Source organism: Pogoniulus pusillus, chromosome 37 (assembly GCF_015220805.1).
Source record: "Pogoniulus pusillus isolate bPogPus1 chromosome 37, bPogPus1.pri, whole genome shotgun sequence".
NCBI lineage: Eukaryota > Metazoa > Chordata > Aves > Piciformes > Lybiidae > Pogoniulus > Pogoniulus pusillus.
The window spans coordinates 9,470,400-9,495,121 of NC_087300.1; the positions used below are offsets into that span (position 1 = coordinate 9,470,400).

A 24,722-nucleotide genomic window follows, 5' to 3' on the forward strand; every position below is an offset into this window, starting at 1 on the left:
GCGGTGAAATCCTGCCGGGAGCCGGAGCAAAACCGCTGCCCGAGCTGTGCCCGCAGCTCCTCGGCGGCTGCAGCTGGCGGGGTGCAGTGGGTACTGCGCCCCGGGCAGGGGCAAGAGCGAGGCCTCCCCTCTCCCCGGGGCCCCTGTATGGGCTATGCCCGGGGCCGTACCGCTGCGGGGAGTGGAGGAGCGACGAAGGGTTGAGGCCGACTCGGGCTGCGGGGGGTGACCGGAGGCTGTCTGAGGGGGGTGGCGCCGGGGCTGCAGGGAGGTCGCCCCCGAGGGGCGCCTTAGGGTGACCGAGGCGGGCGGCGCAGCGCCGGCGGAGGGCGATGGGGCCGGCCCGGGGGCGGTGCTGGGGTGCAGCGCGGGGCGCGGAGTGCAGGGCGGGACCTAGCGCGGGGTGGAGCCTGTCCGGGGCGGGGCCCGGGGGCTGCCGCTCGGTCCCCGTCACTCGCCGCTCGGTCCCCGTCACTCGCCGCTCGGTCCCCGTCACTCGCCGCTCGGTCCCCGTCACTCGCCGGTCGCCGCCATCCCGCCCATGGCGCTGCGAGCGGCCCCGCCGCGGTTCGGGCCGCTGCAGCTAGTGCTGGCGGCGGGGGCGGCGGCGGCGGCGGCGCTGGACGTGTTGGCCGACGGGTGGGTGGCGGCGGGGTACGCGCGGGACGGGCAGCCGGGCTGGGCCGCGCTGGTGCTGGCGCTGCTGGCCGCCGCCTCGCTCGCCACCCAGGCCTGCAGCTGGCTCTGGCTGCGCTCCGACCCGCCCGCCTTGCGCCCCGGCCTGCCGCTCTGGCTGCTCGCCGCCCTCCACCTCCTCCAGCTCGGCTTCCTTTTCAGGTACGGTAAGACTCCATCCGGCGCCCACCGGGCAGCCTGCCCTCCCCACTCGGGCATCACTCTGGTACCTCCCCACGCTATCCTCCGGTCGCTCCTTCGCCTTCCCCGTCCCCAGATCCCTCTCAGCCTCTCTCCCTGCCCTCTCAGGCTGTGGAGGCATCTGATCCCCTGTATCTGCTGCTCTGCCCAAGGAGCCCCTTGGCTACCCCAGCGCTTCCATCCTGCTGGCTCCCCAGGCAAAGCGGTTTTGCCCAGCTCCGGGTTGGAACCAGGTGGAAGCCACCCGAGTCCTCCCGACTGAAGTTTCCCACCAGTGTCCCAAAATCTCGGCTCCGTTCCTTCTCCCAGTGCTGCCGCTGCTGCCAGAGGCCTCTGCCAGGCTGAGCAGGGCAGAGGGTCAGAGCCTGCGGGAGCAGCGAACGCCCCAAAACCTCGTCCCGGCCTCAGCCCTCCTGGCCGTGGGGGCCGGGGAGTGGCTGCTCCGCCTCCGGGGCAGGGCAAGACTCTGCCGCTTCTGCTCCAGCGATGCTCGAACGGCGGCGTCCTGCCGTTGCTGCCGTGTTTGGCTTGGCAGGGGGAAGGGGAACGGTTTGAGCACAGTTCGAGGAGGTTTGGGTTGTCCTGCCAGGGCACTGTGAGGACCGAGTGGCACACTGTGCTGCCAGCCAGCAGCCCCTCACCACTGCCCGGGTCTCCACAGGTGCCTCCACGCTCTGAAGGTGGGCTGGAAGGTGTGCACGGCAAAGGCAGAGGAAGAGGAGGAGCAGCAGCACATGGCCTTCCTCTCGCACGACATCAGCATGCTGCGCCTCTTCGAGACCTTTCTGGAGAATGCTCCGCAGCTCACCCTGCTCCTCTATGTCATCCTGAGGACCAACAAGGCAGAGCCCTCCCAGTGTGAGGTTCTGGGGCCAGGGCAGGGGTGCTGCAGGGGTACAGAGTGGGTCTGGATGGGATAGATCAAATGAACTGTCCAGGAGCTGTAGGACCCAGCAGGGTGCTCTTCATCTGTCGTTGCTTCTCCCATGTCACTCATGTTGAGTGACACACAGGAGGGTGGATCTCTGCCCTGTGCTTACATGCCCCAAGGGACTGTGTTGGTCTTGGGGTGGAGGGTTGAAACTGGGGAACCCCTGTGGTCATTCTCCTGCTTGACCTAAGAGAAGCTAAGGTGAGAAACTGGGAGCCTGCTGGGAAGCAATGAAATGCTGTTGTGGATGTGGATGGAATGGAGCACAGGCCACTGAGAAGGTGCTTTGGTGCCCATCCTAGGGTGGGGAGCAAGCATCACTGCATGGAAATGGGAAGCCCAACCATGTGCTGGTTGGCTGGAGCTGGCTCTTATCCCCTGCTTGTGTGGGCTGGGAGCTAGGCTCTGCATAGCCACTTGGTCCTGTTTCTTCCCCATCTCCTGGGCAAGGCTGGGCACCAGCCTCCTGCTCGGCAAGGGTGGAAGGCTGAGGCTTGGACCCTGCACAGCTGCTGCTTTTGTGGGGTGGTGGGGAGCTCGTTTTAGCGGTGCTGGGCAGAGGAAGGCTCGAGCTGGACCCTCAGCATCACCACTGTGTTTGCAGGCCTGGGGCTCTGCACCGCGTTCCTGTGTGTGACCTGGGCTCTAGTGGACTACCACCAGTCCCTGCGCTCCTTCCTGCAGGACAAGCTGGAGCTGGGCTGGGGCTCCTCTGCCGTCTACTTCCTGTGGAACCTCTTCCTCGTCTGTCCCCGCGTCCTGGCGGTCGCCCTCTTTGCCCTGCTCTGGCCCTACGGCCTGGCTGTGCACTTCCCGCTGGTGTGGCTGGCGATGTTCCTCTGGGTCAGCCTGCAGGGCACGGACTTCATGGAGTCTCCCGGCCCCGAGCAGCTCTACCGGGCCATAGTGGCTGTCGTCCTCTACTTCAGCTGGTTCAACGTGTCCTCGGGCAGGACGCTGCAGCGCAGCATCATCTACCACAGCTTCATGCTGGCGGACAGCTCCCTGCTGGCGCTCTCCTGGCTGTGGTGCCGCTCCCCCTCAGAGGAGCTCTCCTACCTCATCCCGGTGCTCTCCGCCGCGCTGCCCTGCTACCTGCTGGGGCTGGCACTGAGAGTCACCTACTACAAGGGGCTGCACCCCAACATGTGGGCACAGCAACAAGGTGGCTACGACGAGGTGGATGCCAGCAGGAGCTCTGGGCCAGAGCTTGTGAACAAGAGGATGCAGAGGCTGGCCCAGGCCCAGTTCCCCATCTCCTGGCCAGCAGCACAGCAGTTCCTGGATGGGGCCACTGAGTCTGCTGTCTGAGGCCACTGCCACCATGTGACTTTCTGGGGGGGGACACAGATTTGTTAGCTCTGCTCCTGCTCCCCCAGGCTGTTATTTTGGGCAGCCGGGGGGACCTGGCAGACATTAGGGCTGGCCCTTGGCGAGTTCCGTGGCACACAGCATGGCTCCCATGGCTCTGTCCTCACAGCTGTGGTGCTGTGGGGGAGGTCCAGCACCCTGGGGCTGCGCTGCTGGGGGCCCTGGCACTTGTTATTTATTATCAGCTTTTCCACAATAAGCAGTGGGTTGGTTTCTTGTTGGTGCTTCTCCTGTGCCTGCTGCCACTGTTGGTGCCCGAGGAGGTGGTGCTGGTAGGGCAGAGCTCCTCTGCTCCTTGGCAGCAGTTATTTGTTCTTTCTGTTCCCAGCCAGCATTTTCTGCCCTGCCGTGAAGGTCAAAGATTGCTCTGTTATCGCCGGGGCAGGGAGGGGCTGGAGGAGGCAGGGATTCCTCTGCGCTGCTGGCGCAGCTGGCCCAGGTGTGCAGGGGCGGTAAGGTGCCCGCACCCGTGGGAGGGTGCCATGGGCCAGTGCAGGGTCAGGGTGCTTGGGGGCCGTGCCCTTACCCTGTGGCAGAGCTTTGTCCCTTTGGAAACGGGAGCACATTTCAGTGGGGATTCTCCACGGGCAGAACCTTTGTCCTGCCCTTTGCCTCCTCTGCTGCCTTTCCCCTCCTGCTGTGGGCTGGGAGAATGGCACAGCTGAAGCTTTGTGCTTGAAGCTGGGCAGGGTCCTGCTGCCTTTGTCCTTCAAGCAGCAAGTGTTTGTGGGGTGGGGGCTGGCAGCAGCACCATGGGGCCCTGTCCAGGGCAGGGGGGCAGTGATCCTGGACCTCACACCTAGCTCATGAGGGACTCCTGCAGCCTCTGCTGGCTTTCCCACCGCACCCTGGGAGGTGCACTCATTGTCATGACCAGGCTGGCATCCGCCACTGTTTTCTCAGCCGCTGATGTGGTCAGCAGTTGGCTCTGCGGGTTCCTGGCCATGAACGCCCGCTGCTGCCCAGGTGGGGCTGCCCCTGGCTCAGTGCCAAAGCCTGAGCAGGCCACCAAATGCCCCCTGGCTCTTCATCTGCTGCCCAGCCAACAGCCTGGCTGCCCATAGCACTGGCCCATGAACCTTTCACCTCATTTCCATTGCCCACCTTCCTGCCAGGACTCTGTCCAGGAGGGGGTCACACCCCCACCCCCACCACGTACCAGGGCAGGGGGAGGCAGCAGGAGGCAGGAGCAGCTGAGATGCTGCTTTCACAGCTGGGCCTAGAACAAGATAAGCACATGGCCAAGGACAGTGGTGCCACAGCAGAGGGGGAGGGTTGGGTGTTGGCCTCATGCAAAAGGGAAACTTTGTGTGGCACTGTTCAAGGGCTGGTACCTCCCCTGCTGCCCCTCACAGCACCCTCCAGAGGAGCCAGGTCTCTGCCGCAGGCACTGACTGAGGGCCAACAGAGGCTGAGGCAGTGGCTACAGAAAATAAACCTTTCGGTTTTGTGCAGTCCCTGGCACAGCTCCCAGCACACAGCCCCTGTGGGGCAAAGGCTCCGCTCCCCAGCGCCAGGGCTCACCCCAGCTCTCGCAGCAAGGGCTGCTGTGGGCTTCAAGGTTTGGCTGCCTTCTGAGTGCCAGCCAGGATGTGGCCTCAGGGCTGCTGCAGGCAGCAGAGCTCTGTGCCGGGGGGTGTTTAAAGCCTCCCTGCCTGCCTTCAAGCCAGCAGCACCCAGCAGGGGGCTCAGGGCTCTCATTGAGGTTTGTCTCCAGTTCAACTACAGCCAGACCTGGGCAGAGCAGAGGCAGAAGAAAATCACTGCTTGGGCAGAGCTGTTCCTGTGCGTGGGAGCAGGCAGAGCCCTGCAGCAGCCAGCACAGGAACAGCCAGGGACCAGCACAGGCTTTGCAGACGGTCAAGCCCCTGCTCGTGGGCTGCCAGAGCACCACACTGCCACAGGCCCGACAATGCCATAACCTCTCCTGACAACACAAAGCCCCCAGGCTGCTTGGCACCGTGGGCATAGCACCCGTGGGGCAGCCTGGGCACAGCGCTGCCTATGAGCCTCGGCTCCACTCACTGCTGCGGGCATGGGGCAGCAAGGGGCACTGAGCCCTGCCAGGGGGAGGTTAAGGCACAGGGTTTAATCCCAAAGTGCAGTCAGCTACAGGGCAAAGCTCCAAACACTGGCAGATCTCCCAGGCCACTTACAGGAGCCCTTTGGTGGGCTGGGGACCCACTGAGAGATGTCCAGGATTCAGCAGAGGCTTTCCTGTCCAGGTGGCATTTCAGCAATGGAGCTGCTGCTTCCTGATGGAGCCACCCTGGCTGAGCTCCACAGGGAGCCCAGAGCTAGGGCACTCTGCATGGGCCCACCAGCAGTGGAGCTGCTCTGCCCAGGGCACAGCTCCAGGGGCTGCCCCAGCTGTGTGGGTGGCAGGTGGGAGAACACCCCTGCGAGCTCCTGCTTCAGCCCCTGCTGCTGAGCACCACAGCAGCTAACCAGCTTGTTCCCAGGGGCTCTGCTGGGCCAGCAGCTGTGAGCAGAGCAGCAGCCCCTGGTGCAGCCCAAAGCCACCCCCTCTACTGAGCTGCTCGGTGACACCCACAGCAGGATGAGTTCCTCAGAAGTTTCCCGTGGGAGAGGACCCCACACTGCTCACAGGCAGCAGCTTCTACGCCAGCAAGCTCCTGGAGCAGAGAGCTGGGGAAATGCAGACCGCTCCTGATTCGTGCCCACCCTGGACAAAGAGAATCTCCTCTGCAGCTAGGACCCGGTGGCAAAGGGACCTCTGCACCCAGCTCTAGGGATCCAAACACCTCCACGGTGGTGAGCAGAGCTGGCCCTGGGAACAGCTGTGCTGAGCTGTCACACCCCCAGGCACTGATGGAAACGCCTCAGGAATTAAATCCATGGAAGGAACACAGCAAACATTTCCTGCTTCTGTGGGCACGGCCTGGGTGGGTCAGCACCCTCCTGAAGTGACAGGATCAGTCCCCTGAGGGACATCAGACAGGTGACACTGGGCTGGAGGCCAGAGATGTGGAGGGCTCTGGGTGTAGCTGTGGTGTTGGCTCAGCAGGCGCAGCAGGAGTGTGCAGTGGGCACCCATCACAAACCCAGGCACCTGCTGGCTTGGTGGCTCTGGGGGCAGGGAGGAGGCAGACACCACAGCACAGCTTGACCCGTGCCAGCACCAGGCTGCAGTGCTGCTGCAGGGCACAAGCCCAGCACAACCAGGCCCTCCAAGGCCTGTGTGCCCCTGGCTGCGAGGTCACAGCGTTGTGGCAAATCAAGTGCCACTTGGCAGGGTGTGCCCAGCTATGCAGGCAGGCAGTGCAGAGACAAAGACAAGGACACTGAGGGACTCCACTACAAGGGATTTACTCGCAGAGGCAGCCAGAGAAGCAGAGGCGACTGCTGCCAACCACCCCCTCCCTGCAGCACTCAGGAGGGTTTAGTTCTCTGGTTCAGAGCAGGAGTCAGGCCAGGTCTGGGCACTGCTGCAGTGCTGTGCGCTGCTGCCCACAGGCAGCTCTGCTCTCTCACAGGGATTATGTTGGTTATGGACAGCTGGAATCCAGTCTGGCTCTGGGTTATGGACAGCTGGAATCCAGTCACCTGATGCTGCCAGCAGGGCCTAGGCACACACTGCCCATTCAGAGCGCCCAGCACTGCCCTCTGCAAGGAACCGCAAACCCCAGAAACATTCCCTTACCTATTTTCCAGTAAGCCCACACTGAGGAGACAACATAAGGACATTGTAATAAATTAACTGCTCTGAACAGTGGGGGGAGGAGGGAGGACACAGCCAGAGAGGTATTTCTGACACCTTCAGCAACATTTCCCATAAAAAACCCACAGCTCTTTTTGGCTTTGCAAAACAAGGGAGGGTTCAGCTCTGCCGCCAGGAATTCTTCTATAAAAATAAGGATTTCTGTGCACTTGGGTCCTACAACTACACTGAATAGAAAGGAGAAGGCTCTGACAAATACTTTTGCTGTGGTACCACCCCCTCTGGAGACTGCCTGCTCCAGGAACCCAGCTGGCATCTCCCAGTCTATTCCTTCAGACGAGCTCCAGCGTTGCTGAGTCTGGTGCCTTGCTGGAGGACACCTCTGTACTTGGCAGGGCCTGAGGAAATGCCCTGGAGCCACCTTCTGCTGTACAGTTGGCATTGGGTTTGTTTTCTTCATCAAGCTGAAAAGCTGAGTTCCCAAACGTGTGAGATTTCTGCCCCCCAGCACTGGGGAGGGGCTGGCAGCAGCTGCAGTCACACCCCTGTGCCAGCTTCTTACAGGAAGTCCAGCTCGAGGGCTTGGTGAAGGGACACCAGGTCTGCATGGTTGGTGATCCTCCAGAAAGGCATGTTGTGCTGCAAGAGGGCACAGTGCCAGGTTACTGCCTGTGGTGCTGCAACAGAGGGCACGGTCCCACACTACTCTCTGCTTACAGAGCTGGGGGCAGCAGGTGAGGTGCACCTGCAGGGCTATGCAGGCTGCCAGCACTGGGCACACCCTCTGTAGGAAGGGCACAGCCACGTGCACCTCACTGTCTGCCAGTACCTGGTCTGCAGCTGCTTTGCCAGCTGACAGTGAAAATCTCAGCACTCAGCTGTAAGCTGCTGCTTCACCCAGGAAAGCCCTTCCAGGGCTGTCAGGGATGGCAGCTCCGGCCCCAGCACAATGCCCTGGCAGTGATCTGTGCCCTGCCTTCAGTCAGCAACTCAACAACCCTGTCAGGCCTGTCCCCACCACCCAAACTCTTTGCTCCTTGCCTGTAGTTCAGACCAAAGGCAGATGCTGAGCACTGATCTGACTGCTGGCAGCTGACCTCCTCCCTGCTCCTAACTGCACGATCTGAGCTGACAGCTGCATGCTGTGATCCAGATGTGCCACACCGAGGCTGTTTCACAGCGACAGTGCCAGGAGCCAGCACACTGCCCCCAGTGCAGCGGGAGTTGTCCTGCATTAAGGCCAGAGCTGTTCAGCCCTGGAAAGCCCCTGCAGGAGTGCTGCAGTGCCTGTGCCAGCTTTGCAGAGCACAAACTCACCTGCTTGGCTGCCACCTCCTCGTCACGGCCGTCCCCAATCACCACGTAGGTGACCTTCTTCCCGAAGCGCGACACGATCCTCTCGAAGCAGCTCTCCTTGCCTGCCAAAGCACAACCCCAGTCAGCAGCCCCAGGCACAGAGAGGCCTCAGCAGCGCAGAAACCTCCTGGGCTTCCTGGGAAGCGGACAACATCCAGCTCAGCTGGGGAGGCCCAAAGGCATCCCTGGCACAGGGGCAGCTGTACGCAGCAGGCAGGGAGGCTGCTCAGCCACAGCGCTCCTGTGCAGCGGTGCCAGCAGCCGTGGCCACGCCGGGCACTCAGCACAGCTCCTCACCTATTTTTGTAGCACTGTAGATGTTCTCGATGGGGAACACCTCTCCCAAGCCATACAACAGAACCTTGGCAAGAGCTGGCACCAGCTGGGTGGTGGTGATCAGGATGTTCACACAGTTCTTCCTGAAAGAAGAAAAGCAGTTGGCAAAGTACATCTGGAGCCAGTCGTGCTGAGGGCTACTCCAGCAGCTTGCTCAGCCTTCCAAAGTGCTGCAGGCTTCATCCAGCTCTCCAAAGAAACTTTAGGCCAAGATTTTGATTTGTGGTTTTTATTTGTTTGCTTTTTGTTCTGCAACTCTCTGGCAGAAATGGAGCTCTGCCAGCACAGTCCTGCTATGGAGCCCTCCCTAACAGCTGCCACAGCAGACCAACCCTTGGAGGGGGCTCAGGAAGGGAGCTCTGCACTTTGGTTTGGTGACAAACAGCAGCAGAGCTACACATGGACGCTGCAGGCAAACCCAAGTGAGAGGAAAGGCTGAGAAAGCAACGTGCATGTTTCCAGCTGCCATACCTGGACTGTATGAGCAGCAGAGACTTCAATGCAGTTTCCAGCCAGGAATCTGTGAGCACTTCTATATCGGTCCTTAGCCGCTGCAGAGCTTCCCTCTTCTGTGGGCTGAGGAGGCCTGGAAGGAAAGACACAGGAGTTTGCCCAGCTGAGCTGCCAGGTCACACCCAGAGCCAGCATCAGCACAGCAGCTGCAATAAATAATACAGTGCTGAGATCCTCTGCAGGCAATGAGCAACATCAGCTTCAGTGAGAGGTGAGCCCAGACACCCACCCGTGCCAGTGGCTGCTGGGAGCTAGGTCAGTGCCTTTCTCTGGTTACACCAAACCACAGCTCGGATGCGGCAGCAAAATGCATTTCCCTAGTACAAAGCACTCGGAGCAGCAGGGGGTGTCTGAGTCCGCAGACAGCAGGGGAAGGAACTCCTGCAGTCACCTCCGATTTCCTACTTCCCACTTTTAGGTACCTTTCCCACACCCTCCTCCCCCTGTTTTTCCCCACTCCTCATCCTTTTCATCCCTTTTAGGTATCTTTCCTCCAAGCATGCAGTTTGAATATGAAGCAGCCTGCAATGGAGCCAAGTGCTCAAACCTGCTCCTGCCAGCAAATACAAGAGGAGAGGAGCACCCCGAGTCTGAACCTCCCTCCAGCCATGACACAGGAACCCCCCACTCACTCTAGCCCTGAAGCAGTGCTGTGACGAGACCGTGGAAGGTCCCATGCTGGCTGTGCTGACAACTGCTTCACTGTGTGGCTCCTGAAAAACCTTGCACCCAGGTTTCTCCCATGGAGATTACGGAATGAAAGTCTGATCCCTGACAGGAATCAGGCACCTGCAGCAGGTTGAAATGCAGAGTGACACCGATAGATCTCTAAGGCTGAACCCCTGCTGCCCAGCAAAGGCTCTGCCTGGTGTCTTTGCGTAGGCAAAGGGGATCCAAACCCACCCTGTGGTGCTGCCCAGCAGCGTTCCCTCCCCAGGGATTGCAATGCCCAGATTCAGACTGAACAGAAAATGGATCAGTGTTTGAGATCCCTGTTTTCCAGCATGATTACCACCTCAGCACTGGAAGGGGAGCAAGACTAGAAGATTCCAAGTGACTCTGTGAACAGAGAGCAGAGGCCTCATGCCAGACTGTGAGTACAACAGCCCAAGGGTGAGCTCTGCACTGCCTGGCAGCGGCATGAGACATGCTGTGAAGACAGCAGTGCCAAGGCCTGCTGAGCAGCATGCCACATTAGCCCTTTAGGTCTGTTCTCAGCAGTAATAGGCAGCCAGGGGACACTGCACCAGAAGGCTCTCTGCACAGAGGGCTGCTGACCACCCCTGTCTGCATGGGAACTGCAGCCTGCGCTGGCAGGCCCCTCGGCTTTGGGAGATGCAGCCTCTTGGATCCAGGGAGACTGGGTCCCATTCCATACAATGGGTTGGGTTGGAAGGGAGCTCCAAAGCTCGTCCAGCCCAACCCCTGCACTCAGCAGGGACATCCTCCACTAGAGCAGGTTGTCCACAGCCCTGTCCAGCCTCACCTTGAGTATCTCCAGGGATGGGGCCAAAACCACCTTCCTGGGCAACTTGCTACAGTGTTTCAGCAGCCTCTTGGTGCAGAACTTGTTCCTCACATCCAATCTCAATCTGCTCTGCTCTCATTCCAAACCTTGTCCTGTCCCTGCAGGCCCCTGGGAACAGTCCCTCTGCAGCCCTCCTGTAGCCCCCTTCAGCTACTGGAAGGCTGCTATTAGTCTCCCCAGACCCTTCTCTTCTCCAGGCTGAACACCACCAGCTCCCTCAGCCTGTCTCAGGACCAGGATGGTTACTCAGGAAAGAGCAGCTCTGGGAAGGATGGGCTCTGGCACCACAAGCGGTGAGCAGTGCTCAGAGCCAAGCCAGGGCTCACCTCCCACGTTGGCTTTGTGCTTGTCGTAGACCTCGCGCACGCGGCGGTAGCGGAAGGCCAACTTCCTCATCCACTCCACGCCGCCCTGCACGCCCACCGAGGAGCTGTGGTTGGCACTGCTGCCCGAGCCACTGAAGCCATCCGTGGAGAAGTTGTAGTTGCTGTGTCAGAAGAGCAGATTTGTTAGGAGTGCCACAGCAGCAGTCACTGCAGCTCTTCTGGTGAGGTGCAGAGGTCAGCTCTGAGAGCAGCCAGAGGAGCTCTGCAGAGCCACCACTGCCCCCGACAGAGCAGGCCGGCAGCTGTGGCTGAGGTGTACCCAGACACACTGGCTGGCAGTTCTGAGCTCTTGTGCTGAAATGCACTGATCCAACTTCTCTTTCACACCCTCGGCTACAAAATCTTCCCTTGCTCTTTGACTGCTTGCTCCTCTGTGACAATGATCATCCTCCCCACTGGCCCCTTGCTCATCCTGCAGTGATCAGCCCCAGTGTCTCACCTTCTGCACAGCACATCTGTGTCTTTACAGCCCAGCTGCAGCTCCAGAAGCAGATGAGTAGCTTTACTAGCTCAGGAATGCCTGTACACAAGCACTTCTCAGACCTCTCCAGGAGCCATTTCAGCTCATCACTGCTCTAGACTTATCCTCCCCCACTGACAATGTGCTCAGCTGACAGAGGGAGGCAAGCCACCGAGGGACGTTCTAAGGTCAAGATCACTGGGTCTGGAGTGTTAGCTCCCTGTGGATGACAGCTTGTTGAGCACAGAGGCAACACTCAGTAAAGGCTGTATCAGCCCTGCTGGGGTTCTGGAAGTCTCCAGGCAATGCCCAGCAGACAAACACCACTTGCCACGCTTCGTCCCCTGCACAGTGCTGACCATCCCCTAACCCCACCTGGGTCTGAGGTCCTCCCCGAACAGTAGAGCACATCAGCTGCACATCTCATTCTTTCCTCACCTTAAGTCCTGGCCATTGTCATCAGATGCCACATCCTCTATGTGCACCTGGTCACACTCCTGTTGAAGCAAAAGATGCAATCAAAGTCACATGGCTGTAACCCAGAAACATGCTGGAGCTGGCAGGTTACAGAAGAGTGCCATGAGGCAATCCTCTCACCCTGCCAACAGCACTAAGCACAAAGCTGTGCCCCACTGCCTCCACCACCCTCACAGAGCTTCCATAGCTTTGTTTGTCTCTAGGAAGTTTCACTTCCCAGCACCTGCAGGGTCCTGCCGAGACTGAGATTTGAATACCAGAAAAGAAGTTAGGAAGTTTAGGATGAAGTTCTTCAGTATCAGGGTGAGGAGACTCTGGATCAGGTAGCCCAGGGGGGTTGTGCATGTCCCCTCCTTGGAGGTGTTCAAGGCCAGGTTGGATGAGGCCTTGATGATGAAGGTGTCCCTGCCCATGGCAGGGGGTTGGAACTGGATGAGCTTTGAGGTCTCTCCAACCTGAGCCATTCTGCGACTGCAGTCTGGCCAAAGCACCTTTCTGTCCAGTCTGAGGTGTCTGCAGAAAGGCAACTTCAGCACTCACTAAAGCTGCACTCCAAGCTCACTTGTCCTTTGAAACCCTTCTGCCATTTCACAACCCCAAAATCCCCCAAGCCCAGGTGACCTGGCAAGCACTGACACCCCAGCAGCACATGGCACAGCACAAGCCCTGCAGTGAAGCAGCAGTGTGGTGGCACTGCCAAGGCTCAGGGGCTCAGCACAGCTGGTTTAACCCAACAATAAGATGCAAATACCTTAGGACAAGGCCTGCTCAAGAGCTTCCCCCTACTGCTACTAAGCAACAGCCACAGCACTCAGTGCTGTGCTGATCACAGTGGTGACACAGCAGTGTTCACCTCTCCAGCACCAGAGACTGCATTTGGTGCTCTGTGTGCTGCTTCTGGGGCAGGGAGGTAACTGCCATTGCTTGCTCTGCAGAGCTCACAGTGAGCTGCAGGTAGCCACAGCCACAAATCAAACTTCATTTAAGTTCTCTTTGCATCAACAAACCCATCCTGTTTTCCCAGGAGTGTGCAGCATTGACTGTTTGCTGACAGCTTCATCTCTCCTAAGCTTTACACTGCTTCTGCAAATTAGACAAATTAGGTTCATGAGTCCTTATCTGTGGACTCACATCAAAGACAGGAGTCAGGAAGTTCAGGGTCGTGAAGATGATCAGAAGCTGGAGCACCTATGGGGACAGCCTGGGAGAGCTGGGGCTGTTCAGCCTGGAGAAGAGAAGACTCCAGGGAGACCTTAGAGCTGCACTTCAGTACCTGAAGGGGAGCTGTAGGCACACTGGGGAGAGACTGCTCAGAAGGGGCTGTGGGGACAGGCCGAGGCAATGGTTTGGAACTGGAACAGGGCAGAGTTAGCTTGGGCACCAGGAGGAAGTTGTGCACAGTGAGGGTGGGGAGAGCCTGGCACAGGCTGCCCAGGGAGGTGGTGGAGGCCTCATCCCTGGAGATATTCAAAGTGAGGCTGGCCTGGGCTGTGGGCAACCTGCTCTAGTGGATGATGTCCCTGCTGCCTGCAGAGGGTTGGACTGGAGGAGCTCTGGAGGTCCCTTCCAACCCAGACCATTCTGCAAGTCTATGACACACGGTGCAGGGTGATTCGATCTCCACAGCTTTGCCTTTCTAAATAATTTCCCACCTACCTCCAGGTCATTGAAAAACAAATGAGTATCAGCTACTTCAAAAATCATCTCCTCCATCGACAGACCTGAGCCAATCACTAGAGTGGGATCCTGGCAAAGCAAGAAGAGAACATGTAAATACCCTGGGGGTCAGTTGGGAGACGTTTGCCACCAGTCACACTGCACAGTTTCCCCTCTGTATGAAGCCTGACAGAATTCCATCTGCACTCACTGATGGGAACTACAATTTCCCTAATGTTTCAAACCTGAAAATCCACCTCCTGATAAGACACTGCCCCCACATCATAAACCACTTCAGCACTGCACAGCAGGGCCTGATGCGTCTTCAGAGGTGTAACAAACCCCTTCAGCATGCTGAGGATTTCCTTTCACTGTGTGCCATGACCTCAGCCATTTCCAGTGGTGACAGAGCCACTATGACATTCTAAGACCTGCATTGCTGCTGATGTCCATACCCCTGCTGTGGATGCTCCCTCCACAGCCCAAAGTGCCCAGCGTTAAGTGCATCCCCTTGTACGTTTCACACAGCAGCACCTCCTGCCCCTGCTCCAGAGACGCCCATTTCAGCCAGCAGGGCAGAGGCTTTGTCTCCCCCACACAGACATTACCTTGCCGTATTTCTGGGCATAGGAGCCTGTGAGAAGCGAGTGGAAGATGATGATGGTCTCATCCAGGTCCCACAGGAACACTCGCTGCAGAGGGAACAAGAGCAGGTCAGAGCTGAGCTGCTCCAAGCACGCAGCTCCAACCAGGAGTAAGCTTAGCTTTAGAGTTAACTTTGGGGTCAGTTGTTTTGCCCAGCTCTGAACACCACTGCTCACCACTGACTCCATCACCTCCCTGGCAGCCTGCTCCAGTGCCTGGCCACTTTGGCAGTAAGGAAACTGCTGCTGTGCCATGAGGCAGAGCAGAGTCCCAGTAAAGGACCTGGGTAGAGCTGAGAACAGTAAGGAGGAGTTGAGCAAGTGCAGTTGCTGCTCGCGGGGTGGAAGAACTCTGGTGTTTGCCCAGGCTGGGAGCCCAGGCACAGCAGACGCAAGGTGCAGCGCAGGCACTCTCTGTGAAAGGTGTGCTGAAGAGCACCAAGTGTGCCCAGCTGGCAGAAGGAAAGTGATGCCTCACCCTGCTTGGCACTGGCAAAGTCACCTGAGATTGCATCCCCAGTTCCACAGGGGGGTGAGGGAATCTGACAGTGAACAGCAAAAGGCTGCTGAGACAGCAGGTGCCTGAAACTGGCTCAGAGTTTGCAACAAAGGCAGCTCCAGCCCAGTCAGCCTCACCTGCATCCCTGGAAAGGTGACGGAGCAGCTCCTTCTGGAGGCTGTGTCTAACCACATGGAAGAGAGTTATCAGCAGTAGCCAGCATGGATCAACCAAGGGGAGCTCTTGCTTGACTAAGCTGACAGCCTCCTACGATACCATGACCAAATGGGCAGACGAAGGCAGAGCTGTGGCTGTCATCTGCCATGGCTTCAGCAAGGCTTTGGATGCTGTCTCCATAACATCCTCACAGAATCAGGAGATGTGGCACAGAGGCTTGGTCTGTGAGCTGGATTGAAAACTGCTCCACAACAGAGTTCAGAGAGTTGGCATCAGTGGCAGAGTCAGGTTGGAGGCCTGTGCCCAGTGGTGATCCCCAGGGGTCAGTGCTGGGTCCAGTTTAGTTCAGTATCTTTATCAACGACCTGAATGAGGGCACTGAGTGCACCCTCACCAAGTTCCTGATGATACACAACTGGGGAGTGGCTGAGACCCCCCAGGCTGTGCTGCCACCCAACCAGGTCTGGACAGGCTGAGAGCTGGGGGGAGGGATTCTCATGAGGCTCAATAAGGACCAGTGCAGGGTCCTGCCCCTGGGGAGGAATAACAGCAGGCACCAGTGCAGGCTGGGGCTGCCCTGCTGGAGAGCAGCTCCGTGGAGAAAGCCCTTGGGGTGCTGGTGGGCAGCAATGTGCCCTTGGGCCAAGAGAGCCAGTGGCAGCCTGGGGGGCAGCAAGAAAAGTCCAGCAGGGTTAGGGAGGTTCTTCTCCTCTACTGTGCCCTGCTGAGACCACAGCTGCAATACTGTGTCCAGTTTGGGGCTCCTCAGTTCAGGAGAGACAGAGACCTGCTGGGGAGGGTCCAGCAGAGAGCCACGAGGGTGAGTGGGGGACTTGAGCATCTCCCTGTGGAGGGAGCCTGAGAGCCCTGGGGCTGGTTAGTCTGGGGAGGAGAAGGCTGAGTGGGATCTGAGCAATGTCTACAAACATCTGAGGGGTGGGGGGCAAGTGGAGGAGGCCAAGCTCTGTCCAGTGGTGCACAGCAATAAGCCAAGGAGCAGCAGGCACAGACTTGAACATAGAAGGTTCCACCTCTACAGGAGGAGAAACTTCTGTGGTGTGAGGGTGCTGGAGGCCTGGAGCAGGCTGCCCAGAGAGGCTGTGGAGACTTTCCAAACCCACCTGGCTGTGTTCCTGTGTGCCCTGCCCTGGGTGCCCCTGCCTTGGCAGGGGGGTTGGATTTGATGATCTCTGGAGGTCCCTTCCAACCTCTAAGCTTCTGTGATTCTGTGATCAGTAGCCTAGAGGAGAGGCTGAGGGAGCTGTGAGGGTTTACCTCAGCAAAGAGGAGACTCAGGGTGAGCTAGGAGCAGGCCACAGCTAACTGGAGGGGAGCCACGCAGAAGATGGACACATTCTTCTCACTAGGGGCAGGTGGGAAACTGCCATGGGAAAAGGAAGGGAAATTTGCAGCTTGGGACAGTCCATCTGGAGGCAGAAATCCTCCTTTCCCAGGTGGCCACAGCTGTCCTGGCACAGATCACTAGACACATACAGCATCTTCAGCCCTGGAGGCTGCAAGCCTCAGCAAGACAAAGCCATGGCTCCAGTGCTGGAGGCAGCTCTGACCTGACCAGCAGGTTGGGCTGGAGACATCCTGAGGTCTTTGCTGATGCCATGGGGATTTCTAGACAGGCTTAAGTGATGCTTGCCAAGAAGACTGAACTCAGTTTGGGCCAATTCTCAGACAACAGGGGTCCAACAAATGTCCTAAATGATCTCTCAGTACAGGACCTCTTGGAGCAGGGCCAGAGGAGGGCTGCAAAAATTATCAGAGGGATGGAACAGTGCTCCTGTGAGGCCAGGCTGAGAGACTTGAGCTGTTGAGTCTGGAGAAGAGATGGTGTCAGGGAGAACTTCTTGTGATCTTCAAGTGCTTCATGGGGCTGATCAGAAAGCTGGGGAGGGACTTTTCAGCAGGGCCTGCCGTGACAGGACACAGGATGATGGTTTAAACTAAAAGAGGGAGATTTGGACTAGATATAAGGAGAACATTTTCTATTCTGAAGGTGGTCAGACCCTGGCCCAAGTTGCCCAGAGAGGTGGGAGCTGCCCCATCCCTGGAACCACTGCAGGTCAGGTTGTCTGGGGCTCTGAGCAAGGTGCTCAAGCTGCAGCTGTCCCTGCTGGCTGCAGGGGGGGGCTGGAGTAGAAGACTTGTCAAGGTTTCTCTGATCCCCTTCTATCTCCACAGAGATGGGAAGAAAGAGAGAAGGACTTTCACTACCACACCCCCGGCATGCTGCCTGTAGAAAGCAAGGTCACTGCTTACCTCCAGCTCGCTGTCCTGTGAAGAGCAGGTATCTGCTTTCCTCTTCCCTCTGTTCTTCCCAGGGGTGTTTTTTCTTGCCTGCTCATCTAACTCTTTACTTGCTGCTGCTGCTCTTGACAATGAAGGGCTTGTGGAGGCGTCTCCTAGAAGAAAGCAGCCACACAGCTCTCGCCTCTCACGTCTCAAACACCAGAGTAAAGCTCCTCTGCAGCAGGTAAGATGCTACTCTGCTTTGCTGCAGCAAACACAACACAAACCCTGATTTTCTGTCCCAGCATTTCCAAACTGTGTCTCCTTGGCACAGTTCCCCAGGGCTGAGATGCTCACTGCACCCTGCCTGCAGCACCAAGCCAAGGACCCAACAGCCTCTGGCCTGAGGCTGTAACCTCCCAGAGGTCTCACTGCCCTGGAGCTGCTTCATCACTCAACACTTTTGTGAGCATCAGAAGCCCTCGGCCTGCAGAGAACACACACAGGAAGCATTTCATGCTCCTGCTCCTCCCGGATTTCCTGGACTGGCCAAATACCCTCTGTGCCAACCAGAACGCCACTGGCATGGCTGGCTCCACCTCCAGCCGCTGCTCACTGCTGTGGCGCTCCGAGCCCTCGGGCAACAAACAGCAGCCAATGCACAGAGCTAATGCAGTGCTTTAACCGCCAGCGCCGTGTGCTGCTGTGAAACAGCCTGAGAGCCCAGCCCCACTGCAGACACTGACACCCTGCCCCAGTGCAGACACTGACACCCTGCCCCACTGCAGACATTGACACCCTGCCCCACTGCAGACACTCACACCCTGCCCCACTGCAGACACTCACACCCTGCCCCACTGCAGCTGTGTTTTCAAACCCAGTGTGAGTGATGCAGCAGAGAAAGAAATGCACTCCTGGGCATGGCAGAGACCAGCCAGCAGAGAGGTGATGCACAAACTACAGCTCTTGAAAATGCATCCCAGAGGACTGCCCTGCCTCAGGCTGGCAGCAGTGCCACGGCTGCCAGAGGTCCAACACCCGGCTGCAGGAGGGAAGGAGCCAGCAGCAGCCGTGGGTGTCACCAGCTGCCCTGTAGCTCAAGTCAACAACCAATGGCAACAGAAGGCAAATGCCCTGTTCAGGCTAGCAGTGATGCAACTACCTTTTGTGCACAAGTCCTCCCCAGGCCTGCACACTGTGCTGCTTGTCACAGGTGTCCTGCAGCCCACTGTGAGCGGCAGCCCTTACCAGAGGAATGTCTCTGCACCATCTGTGTGGGCACCACGGCGCCAGGCTTGTCGCTGGGGTACGGCGCTGCCGCCACTGCTGTGCCATCTGCACTGCTGTCTGCTGCTGGTAGGACCTCAAAGGCAGAGCTGGGGTAGCACGGCTGGTACTGCCCCTGGCCAAGGATGGTGTAGGTAGGATACTCCTGTCAGAGAAAAGGAGCAGTTTTGAGAGGAAGCTTCCTTCAGCAAACCCTGCACCCTGAGACAATTGTTGCTCTAAATCCGCCTGCCAAAGCCGAGGCGCAGCAGCAGCACAGCTGTCTGCATGCTGCTGCCTGCTGCAGCCCCCACAGCGCCTGGGACACCCACAGCAGCCCCTGCCCAGGACAGGCAGGCTCTGCAGACAGCAGGCCAGCAAGCACAGGCCCAGCTCCTCTCATGAGTTTGTTGTGGCTGGCAGTAACAGGGCAGTGTGGAGGGGACACCTCCAGGCCACTCTGCTCTGCATGTGTGGCTCCATCCTGTGCTTTACCCTCTGACACCAGATGCAGTGACAGCAACAGGGTGGTCCCGGCATGGGCTGAGGGTGCAACCCCAGCCACGAGAGCTACAGGATAAACTGCCTGTGCTCCTGTCCTGACCTCTGTGAGCAGTGATTTGAAAGGTGCCCAGTTCTGAAGGGCACTCACTCATGGTGGCACGAAGCACCCCAGGCTGTGCTTGAGGACTCTGATTTCTAGCACTGGCATAAAGACAGCAGCCCCTCAAATGCCAAGGCACTCCTCTGGCCCCTCTTGGGTGGGAACCTGGATTTGTGAACCAGGGACCTTGGTCTGCAGTACTGAAAGAAAATCTTTTCCCCCTTACAGCTCAAAGCTTAATGAGAGAATCTTAAAAGGCAATAGCAGAGGAGGATTTCCTGTGCCCACTGCCTTCCCCACGCCTCCCACCTTCTTCTGCAGAGCTGTGACCCCACAGGGCTCCTCTGGGTATCTCATTGTGCAGAATGGCAGCTAACTGCTGACAGTGCCATGCACCACCTACAGCAGGGCACGCAGGGGAAGGCCTCTGTGCTGCCTGTAGGCTTTTGGACTGTTTTATTCTAGCACCATCAGAAGGCATCTCCTGCTTTACTCGGGAGGTTGCTTGTGCACAACCTATTGCTGCATTCCTGCTGGGGTAGAACAAAGGCATTCAAACAACATCCACCCAGAATCCTCTCTGTAGGTCTGGTTCTCAAAACGGTGCCATTGTTTCTTCTCCAGTCTCCCTTGCAGAGCCCTCAGTGCCCTGTGTAAGACTCACCACAAAATCTGCAGACAAGGAAATGGCTCTGAACAAGCTGCAGCGAGTCTGTGGTGAAGGCCAAAGGGAGAGGGGTTCTGGGCAAAGAGACTGCAGAGTAACTCTGCTAACCTTGAGTTACATCCTCCAGTCCTCATGGTGCTCCACCTGGAGTGATGCACAACTGTGTCCTTCCTCTGCCAGTTAAGAGCAATGCCAAGACAGAGCTGAAGGCGAGAGGCAAGGGAGAGGCTTTACCTGTGAGATGCTGGCTACTGCCGATGTGGAAACATTGACCACGGTGGAGGCGGTGGAGGCTGGGCTGGCACTGGTGGTTGATGCTGCAAAGTGAAGAACGACTGCAGTGAATGCTTCTGAAAGGGCTTCAGAGACAGGACCAACCCCAGCTGTGAAACAAGCACTTACTAAGACCACATGGAAGCATTTGTGCTTGGAAAAGCCCAAAAAGAGCTGAGGTGTGTTCTGAAAGCAGTGAGCCTTCAGCTGGGCTGACAGGGAAAGCCATCACAGTACCTCTGAAGAAAGCAGGGGGCTTCAGAAAGCCTCTCCCCCCACGCTAGCTAAACAACTGCAGTGTGACTAAAGTGCCTTTTGAGAAGATGGGAATCACATTCTGATGGTCAGTTAGCAGCAGCTGATTCATCAGAATAAATCAGGGAAAGGGATTTGGATGTGTTTAGGTCAGCTCTGACAGAAAAACTCTCTCCTGGCACATTTAGTCTGCCAAAGGGAACAGGAGAAATACTTCAAACGGTCTGGGCAGGCTGCTTCCTCCTGCAGAGACTGAGCAGCTCCCCAGAGACAGACTCCCTACAGCAGTTTCTCCACAGCTTGCAGGCCAAATGCCAGTATCTGTATGAACTTTAGGATGTTTAACAGCCCTCAGGTTACTGGTTTTGGTTCTTCTAACACACAAAAGAGGCTTCCAGAGCACCATCAGGGCACACCAGCCACTGAGCAGGTTTACCCCATTAAGCAGTGCTCCACAAGGGCTTTTGGGACCCTCAAGGATTAGTGACAACAAATAACGAAAGCAGAATGAACAAAATCAGGATGCACTGAACAAGATGCTCCCAAGAAATGTCTTCTTTTGTCAGGTTTTCTTCCTCTGGCCACAAACCAAACAAAGCCCACTTGTTCTGAAAGGCAGGATTCTTCTGAATGCTGCTGAAAAAGCAGGAATCCACAGGACCTCCTGCTTCACCTGCACTCTGGGGCGAGCACTCACTCTCTGCAGGTACCACACATGCCTGAAGAACTCAAGCTTCTGCAGGTTTCAGTGTGCCTAGCACAAGGAAACAGGCCCAACCATCAGCCCTGCACCAAGGCATGTTGCCAGATGGCAAGCTCAGAGAGCAGCTCTGGAAAGAAGAAGGGATCCAAAATATGCCTCAAAAAGACAAAACCCAGAAGAAATAGATCTTGGAAGAGCTGCAGCAGTTACAAGAGTGAGATACGTGAAGGGTGGCATCTCTGTGGGCACAGAAACAAAGACAAGGCAGCCCCTGGGAATGAGGAGAACACTGAGACAAAGGAAACTGCACAGAACAGCAACAATGGTGAAGATGCTCAAGTACCTACAGAAGTTGTGCTGCTGCTAGGAGCACAGCTGAAAGAGAAAGGCACCCATCACAGGCACCCTCATAAGCAGCTGCTGGAGAACAGAGGTTAGTTTCCAAGCAGAAGTCCTTCCAGCTGGCCCTGCCATGGGCAAGAAAATGCCACTGCCTAGGGCACTGTGAAGAGCAGCTCTCCAGAAAAGGTCCTCCCTGTTGCAAAGCTGGAGAAGCTGAACTATCCAGAAGACAGATTATTCTACTTCCTCTCTCAAGATTATGAGTCTCTCACCTGCAGTGCTCTGAAGTGGCTGCTCCTCCACTCAGAGAACAGAAGCTCAGAAATCACAGGAGAAAGATTCCAAGTGCTGGGATTCTGGTCAGAGCTCATTCTCACTGCGGTGCTGAGCCTAATGCCGCTCTGTGTGCATTATCCTCTGCACAGTGCTGCACAGCAGCTCTACAGCAGCTCCCACTGCACAGAGGAACCAATTCCTTCTGGCACCCTGGGTCAGCGAATGGGCCAAAAACATGTAAGAAGGCTTGGCACTAATGTGCCAAAAGGGACCCCTTGCAGCTCTAACAGATCAGCAAAGCAACCCCTGGAAGCTGTTGTGAGTCTTCTTCTCATCTCTTGTCTTTCTCCTCATTTACTGAGCTCGCCCTCAGACCTCACATCCCTGCCTCCCTCCCCTGCCTCCCTCATCCCCCTCACCCTTGCTGCAGTCCTTTCCAAAGCTGTTTCGGCTGTTTCCCACCAGGTGCTAGGAAGGGACCTTGCAACGAATGCATTTGGTGCTTCCCTTGGCAGCTTTGCTCTCATAGGAGAGGAAGAGGAGGCAAGAGCAGCCATCCCTCCTGTATGGCTCTCAGTGCTTCCAAGAGCCTCTGCACTGTGCCACCATGGCCACAGCTGGAGGCAGCCAAGCTCTCAGTCCCTGAAGTGCCTCTAACCTCCGCCCAGGGTTCAGGTCTCACACTGCTTCTGTCTGCCATCTGCAGAGGAAGCCAGACCCCTGCTCTGGAATGCACAGCAGGTGAGACAGCAGCAGCCTACAGCTGGGCACCTGCTGATTTGACTGGGGAGAAAAGAGCCTGCCAGCTCCTGCTCTCCACCACCTTGGTGGCACCAGCTGAAGGACTGGCCTGACCTGACCCTTCAGCTGGCTGCTTGTTGGTGTGACAAAAAGGAGAGACAGGAAATGCCAGCAGGAAGACTTTTCTGTTGGGCTGTGGAGGTTTTCCAGAGCACAACAGCACTGACACATCTCAGGTGACTTCTGCACACCGCCAGCAGCAGTGCAGGGAAACTCTCCTCACCTCGCACTCTCACAGGCATCAAACGGTCCAGAATCCTTCTGCAGAGCCATCTGAGGGTGGCCCTGCCCAGGGCCTCGGGCACTCACCAAGGCACATCCCTGAAGCCTGCCAGGAGTCACCTCCTGCAGAACTGCTCCTGGCATTTCAAGTGTGTGCTACAGACACTGAGTCCCCTCTGCCAGGGTAGTCCTGCAGAAAGCTGTGTCTGAGGCAGGCTGGTACCTGCAGTGCTGCTCTGCTTGTGTCACAGAGGTGAAAAGCAAAGCAAGGAGAAATGTGATTCTGGGCCAGTTAGTATTAGTGGTGCAGGCTGGGCAAGCCCCACACAGCCTTCCCTCTGCTCAGTGGAAGATGCTCAGGCCCACTCAGTGCTCATTTTCAGTTATCTCCCTTTGCTTTACACTCAGCAGACCACACCTGGATAAGGCCTGCACTGTGGGGCCTGCAGCACAAGAAACCTCTTGATAAAATGCAAAGAGCAGGGGCATGGGCCCAGTGACAGGCAGCTGGGGGCAGCAGGACTGTCCAAGCCTTTGGCTCTGGGGACCTGACCGAAGCCTGCTGGCACCTGCAGGGAGGTTACCAAGAAGACAGAGCCAAGCTCCTTTTTGCAGGCGCACAGCAGAAGAAGAGGAGAAACTGTTCCAACAGGAAAGAGAGGATGCTCCAACTGCGCAGAAGGAAAAGCTTCCCCGTGGCGACAGCCAGGCTCTGGAGCCACTGGAGTCTCCATCCTCAGAGGGTTTTGAGATGCAACTGTATAAAGCCCTGAGCAGCCTGGTCCTGAATTCAGTATCAACTCTTCTTTGAGCAAGAGGCTGAGCTAAAGATCTCCTGAAGTCCCTGAATTATTCTATGAAGATATCACACAAGAACCAGATGAAGAATGCCAGAAATGCTCTTTAGAAGCTGCAGGCAGAGACAGGTCTGCAGTTCATTTTCATCACCCAAACATCAATGGCAAAAATCCTGCCTAAACCCCACAGTTTGCAAAGATTTGCCCTCAGCAGCCAGGTTCACTGTTCACTGAGACGCTGACTCTGCATTGCTCTGGAAGCTGGTGGAGCTCAGCACCTGCCTCTTAGCTGTGCCACTGTCTGCAGCTGCAGTATTTGTAGGCTAGTTCTGTGCACAGAAGTTCAGCTTCTGGCAGATCTGCCATGCTGGGGGGAAGGGGAATGTGTCCTGCCTAAGAGCATCTACCTGCAGAAATAATACAAAGCCTTTGTTTACAAATCCAGCATCAGTCAATGCATTCCTGACATTGAGCTAAAGACCACCAAGGAAGACCTTGAGCTGCAAGAGCACTCCCAGTAACAGCATGCAAGAACACAACATTTACTCTCCTCTTCCCTTCCCATTTGCTCTTCACCCTGCTCAGTCCAGCAGCATGGCACCGACAAGCCAGCCTGGGGCACACAGAGCTATGCAGCAAACACAGAGCCAAAGATACAGAGAAGAGAGGCCAAGCAGACAGAAGCATGCACAACCCAGGAGCAAACGTGCAAGGCTCTCTGTTTGTGGGGTCTGGACTCAGTTAGGTGGAGAGAGATGCAGATAAAAACCATGCCAAGTTACCTTCCATGGAATAAGAATAATGTGCTGGGCTGGGCTGGCTTGTGGTTAAGCCTGTAGTGCAGGTAAGAACACTGTGCTGACTTGCAGTTGGAGTCTGAATTAAACCACTTTCAGGTTTCATACCTGGCCACAGTGCACCTGAATTGGATAAATTGGACCAGTTACAAACAAGTATGCTGGGACCAGACACCATGCTGCTAGCTCAGGTTAAGATGCTTTGCTTGTCACAAAAGCAAGGAACAAATCACATAGGGCAGATGTTAACCTGCTGCAGGAGTGCTGACTGTCAGGCTGTGCACGAATTAGAGCTGCTGGAAAAGAGAGAATTAGAAGCACCAACAAGACCAATTTCCAAGGCTTTCAGCTTTCAGCCACAGATCTCCTTCCCAGTCAGATTCCCTGCCTGCTTGGTCTGAAGGAGCTGCCAATCCCCCTGAGGCTTGGGCTGGGCAGCACAGCTGCAAATGCCCTCAGCTAGCAGATGGCAAGGCTGAAGTTGGTCTGTGTTAAGGTCGAGGTGAACACTTCCACAACTTCACTGTGCTTTGGGGAGTGTGTTTCAAACCAAGCCACAAGTCAGTAATTTCCATAAACCAACAAC

The 24,722-nt window shown here is 57.0% G+C and overlaps 2 protein-coding genes across 7 annotated transcripts in view; one reads left to right on the top strand and one right to left on the bottom strand.

Annotated features, from left to right (window-relative positions):
- The first annotated feature begins 506 nt into the window (after nucleotides 1-506).
- On the top strand, nucleotides 507-4,632 carry XKR8 (XK related 8). The gene is made up of 3 exons (XM_064172787.1): nucleotides 507-837; nucleotides 1,538-1,734; nucleotides 2,412-4,632. The coding sequence occupies exons 1-3, from the start codon at nucleotides 542-544 to the stop codon at nucleotides 3,116-3,118; spliced, it is 1,200 nt and encodes a 399-aa protein (XP_064028857.1). The 5' UTR covers nucleotides 507-541; the 3' UTR covers nucleotides 3,119-4,632.
- Nucleotides 4,633-6,492: 1,860 nt separating this feature from the next.
- Nucleotides 6,493-24,722, bottom strand: part of EYA3 (EYA transcriptional coactivator and phosphatase 3) — a 63,351-nt gene continuing 45,121 nt past the window's right edge. For 5 of the 6 annotated variants that reach the window (XM_064172782.1, XM_064172786.1, XM_064172784.1 and 2 more), the window contains 12 exons: nucleotides 24,122-24,259; nucleotides 19,905-19,987; nucleotides 18,382-18,565; nucleotides 17,164-17,306; nucleotides 14,181-14,264; nucleotides 13,573-13,662; nucleotides 11,878-11,936; nucleotides 10,920-11,080; nucleotides 9,024-9,138; nucleotides 8,514-8,635; nucleotides 8,178-8,278; nucleotides 6,493-7,499 (listed from right to left, as the gene is read on the bottom strand). In XM_064172782.1, coding sequence (XP_064028852.1) covers nucleotides 7,419-7,499; nucleotides 8,178-8,278; nucleotides 8,514-8,635; nucleotides 9,024-9,138; nucleotides 10,920-11,080; nucleotides 11,878-11,936; nucleotides 13,573-13,662; nucleotides 14,181-14,264; nucleotides 17,164-17,306; nucleotides 18,382-18,565; nucleotides 19,905-19,987; nucleotides 24,122-24,259 — 1,361 coding nt within the window. In that variant the 3' untranslated portion in view covers nucleotides 6,493-7,418. The remainder of the gene's footprint in view (nucleotides 7,500-8,177; nucleotides 8,279-8,513; nucleotides 8,636-9,023; nucleotides 9,139-10,919; nucleotides 11,081-11,877; nucleotides 11,937-13,572; nucleotides 13,663-14,180; nucleotides 14,265-17,163; nucleotides 17,307-18,381; nucleotides 18,566-19,904; nucleotides 19,988-24,121; nucleotides 24,260-24,722) is intronic. The other variant, XM_064172783.1, reaches the window with a different exon arrangement.

Excerpts from the sequence above, each read along its gene's own strand:
- XKR8 (XM_064172787.1), top strand. The coding sequence starts at position 542 with ATGGCGCTGCGAGCGGCCCCGCCGCGGTTCGGGCCGCTGCAGCTAGTG. Across the intron at positions 838-1,537 it reads CAGCTCGGCTTCCTTTTCAG|GTGCCTCCACGCTCTGAAGG; the intron begins GTACGGTAAGAC and ends GGGTCTCCACAG. Across the intron at positions 1,735-2,411 it reads CAAGGCAGAGCCCTCCCAGT|GCCTGGGGCTCTGCACCGCG; the intron begins GTGAGGTTCTGG and ends CTGTGTTTGCAG.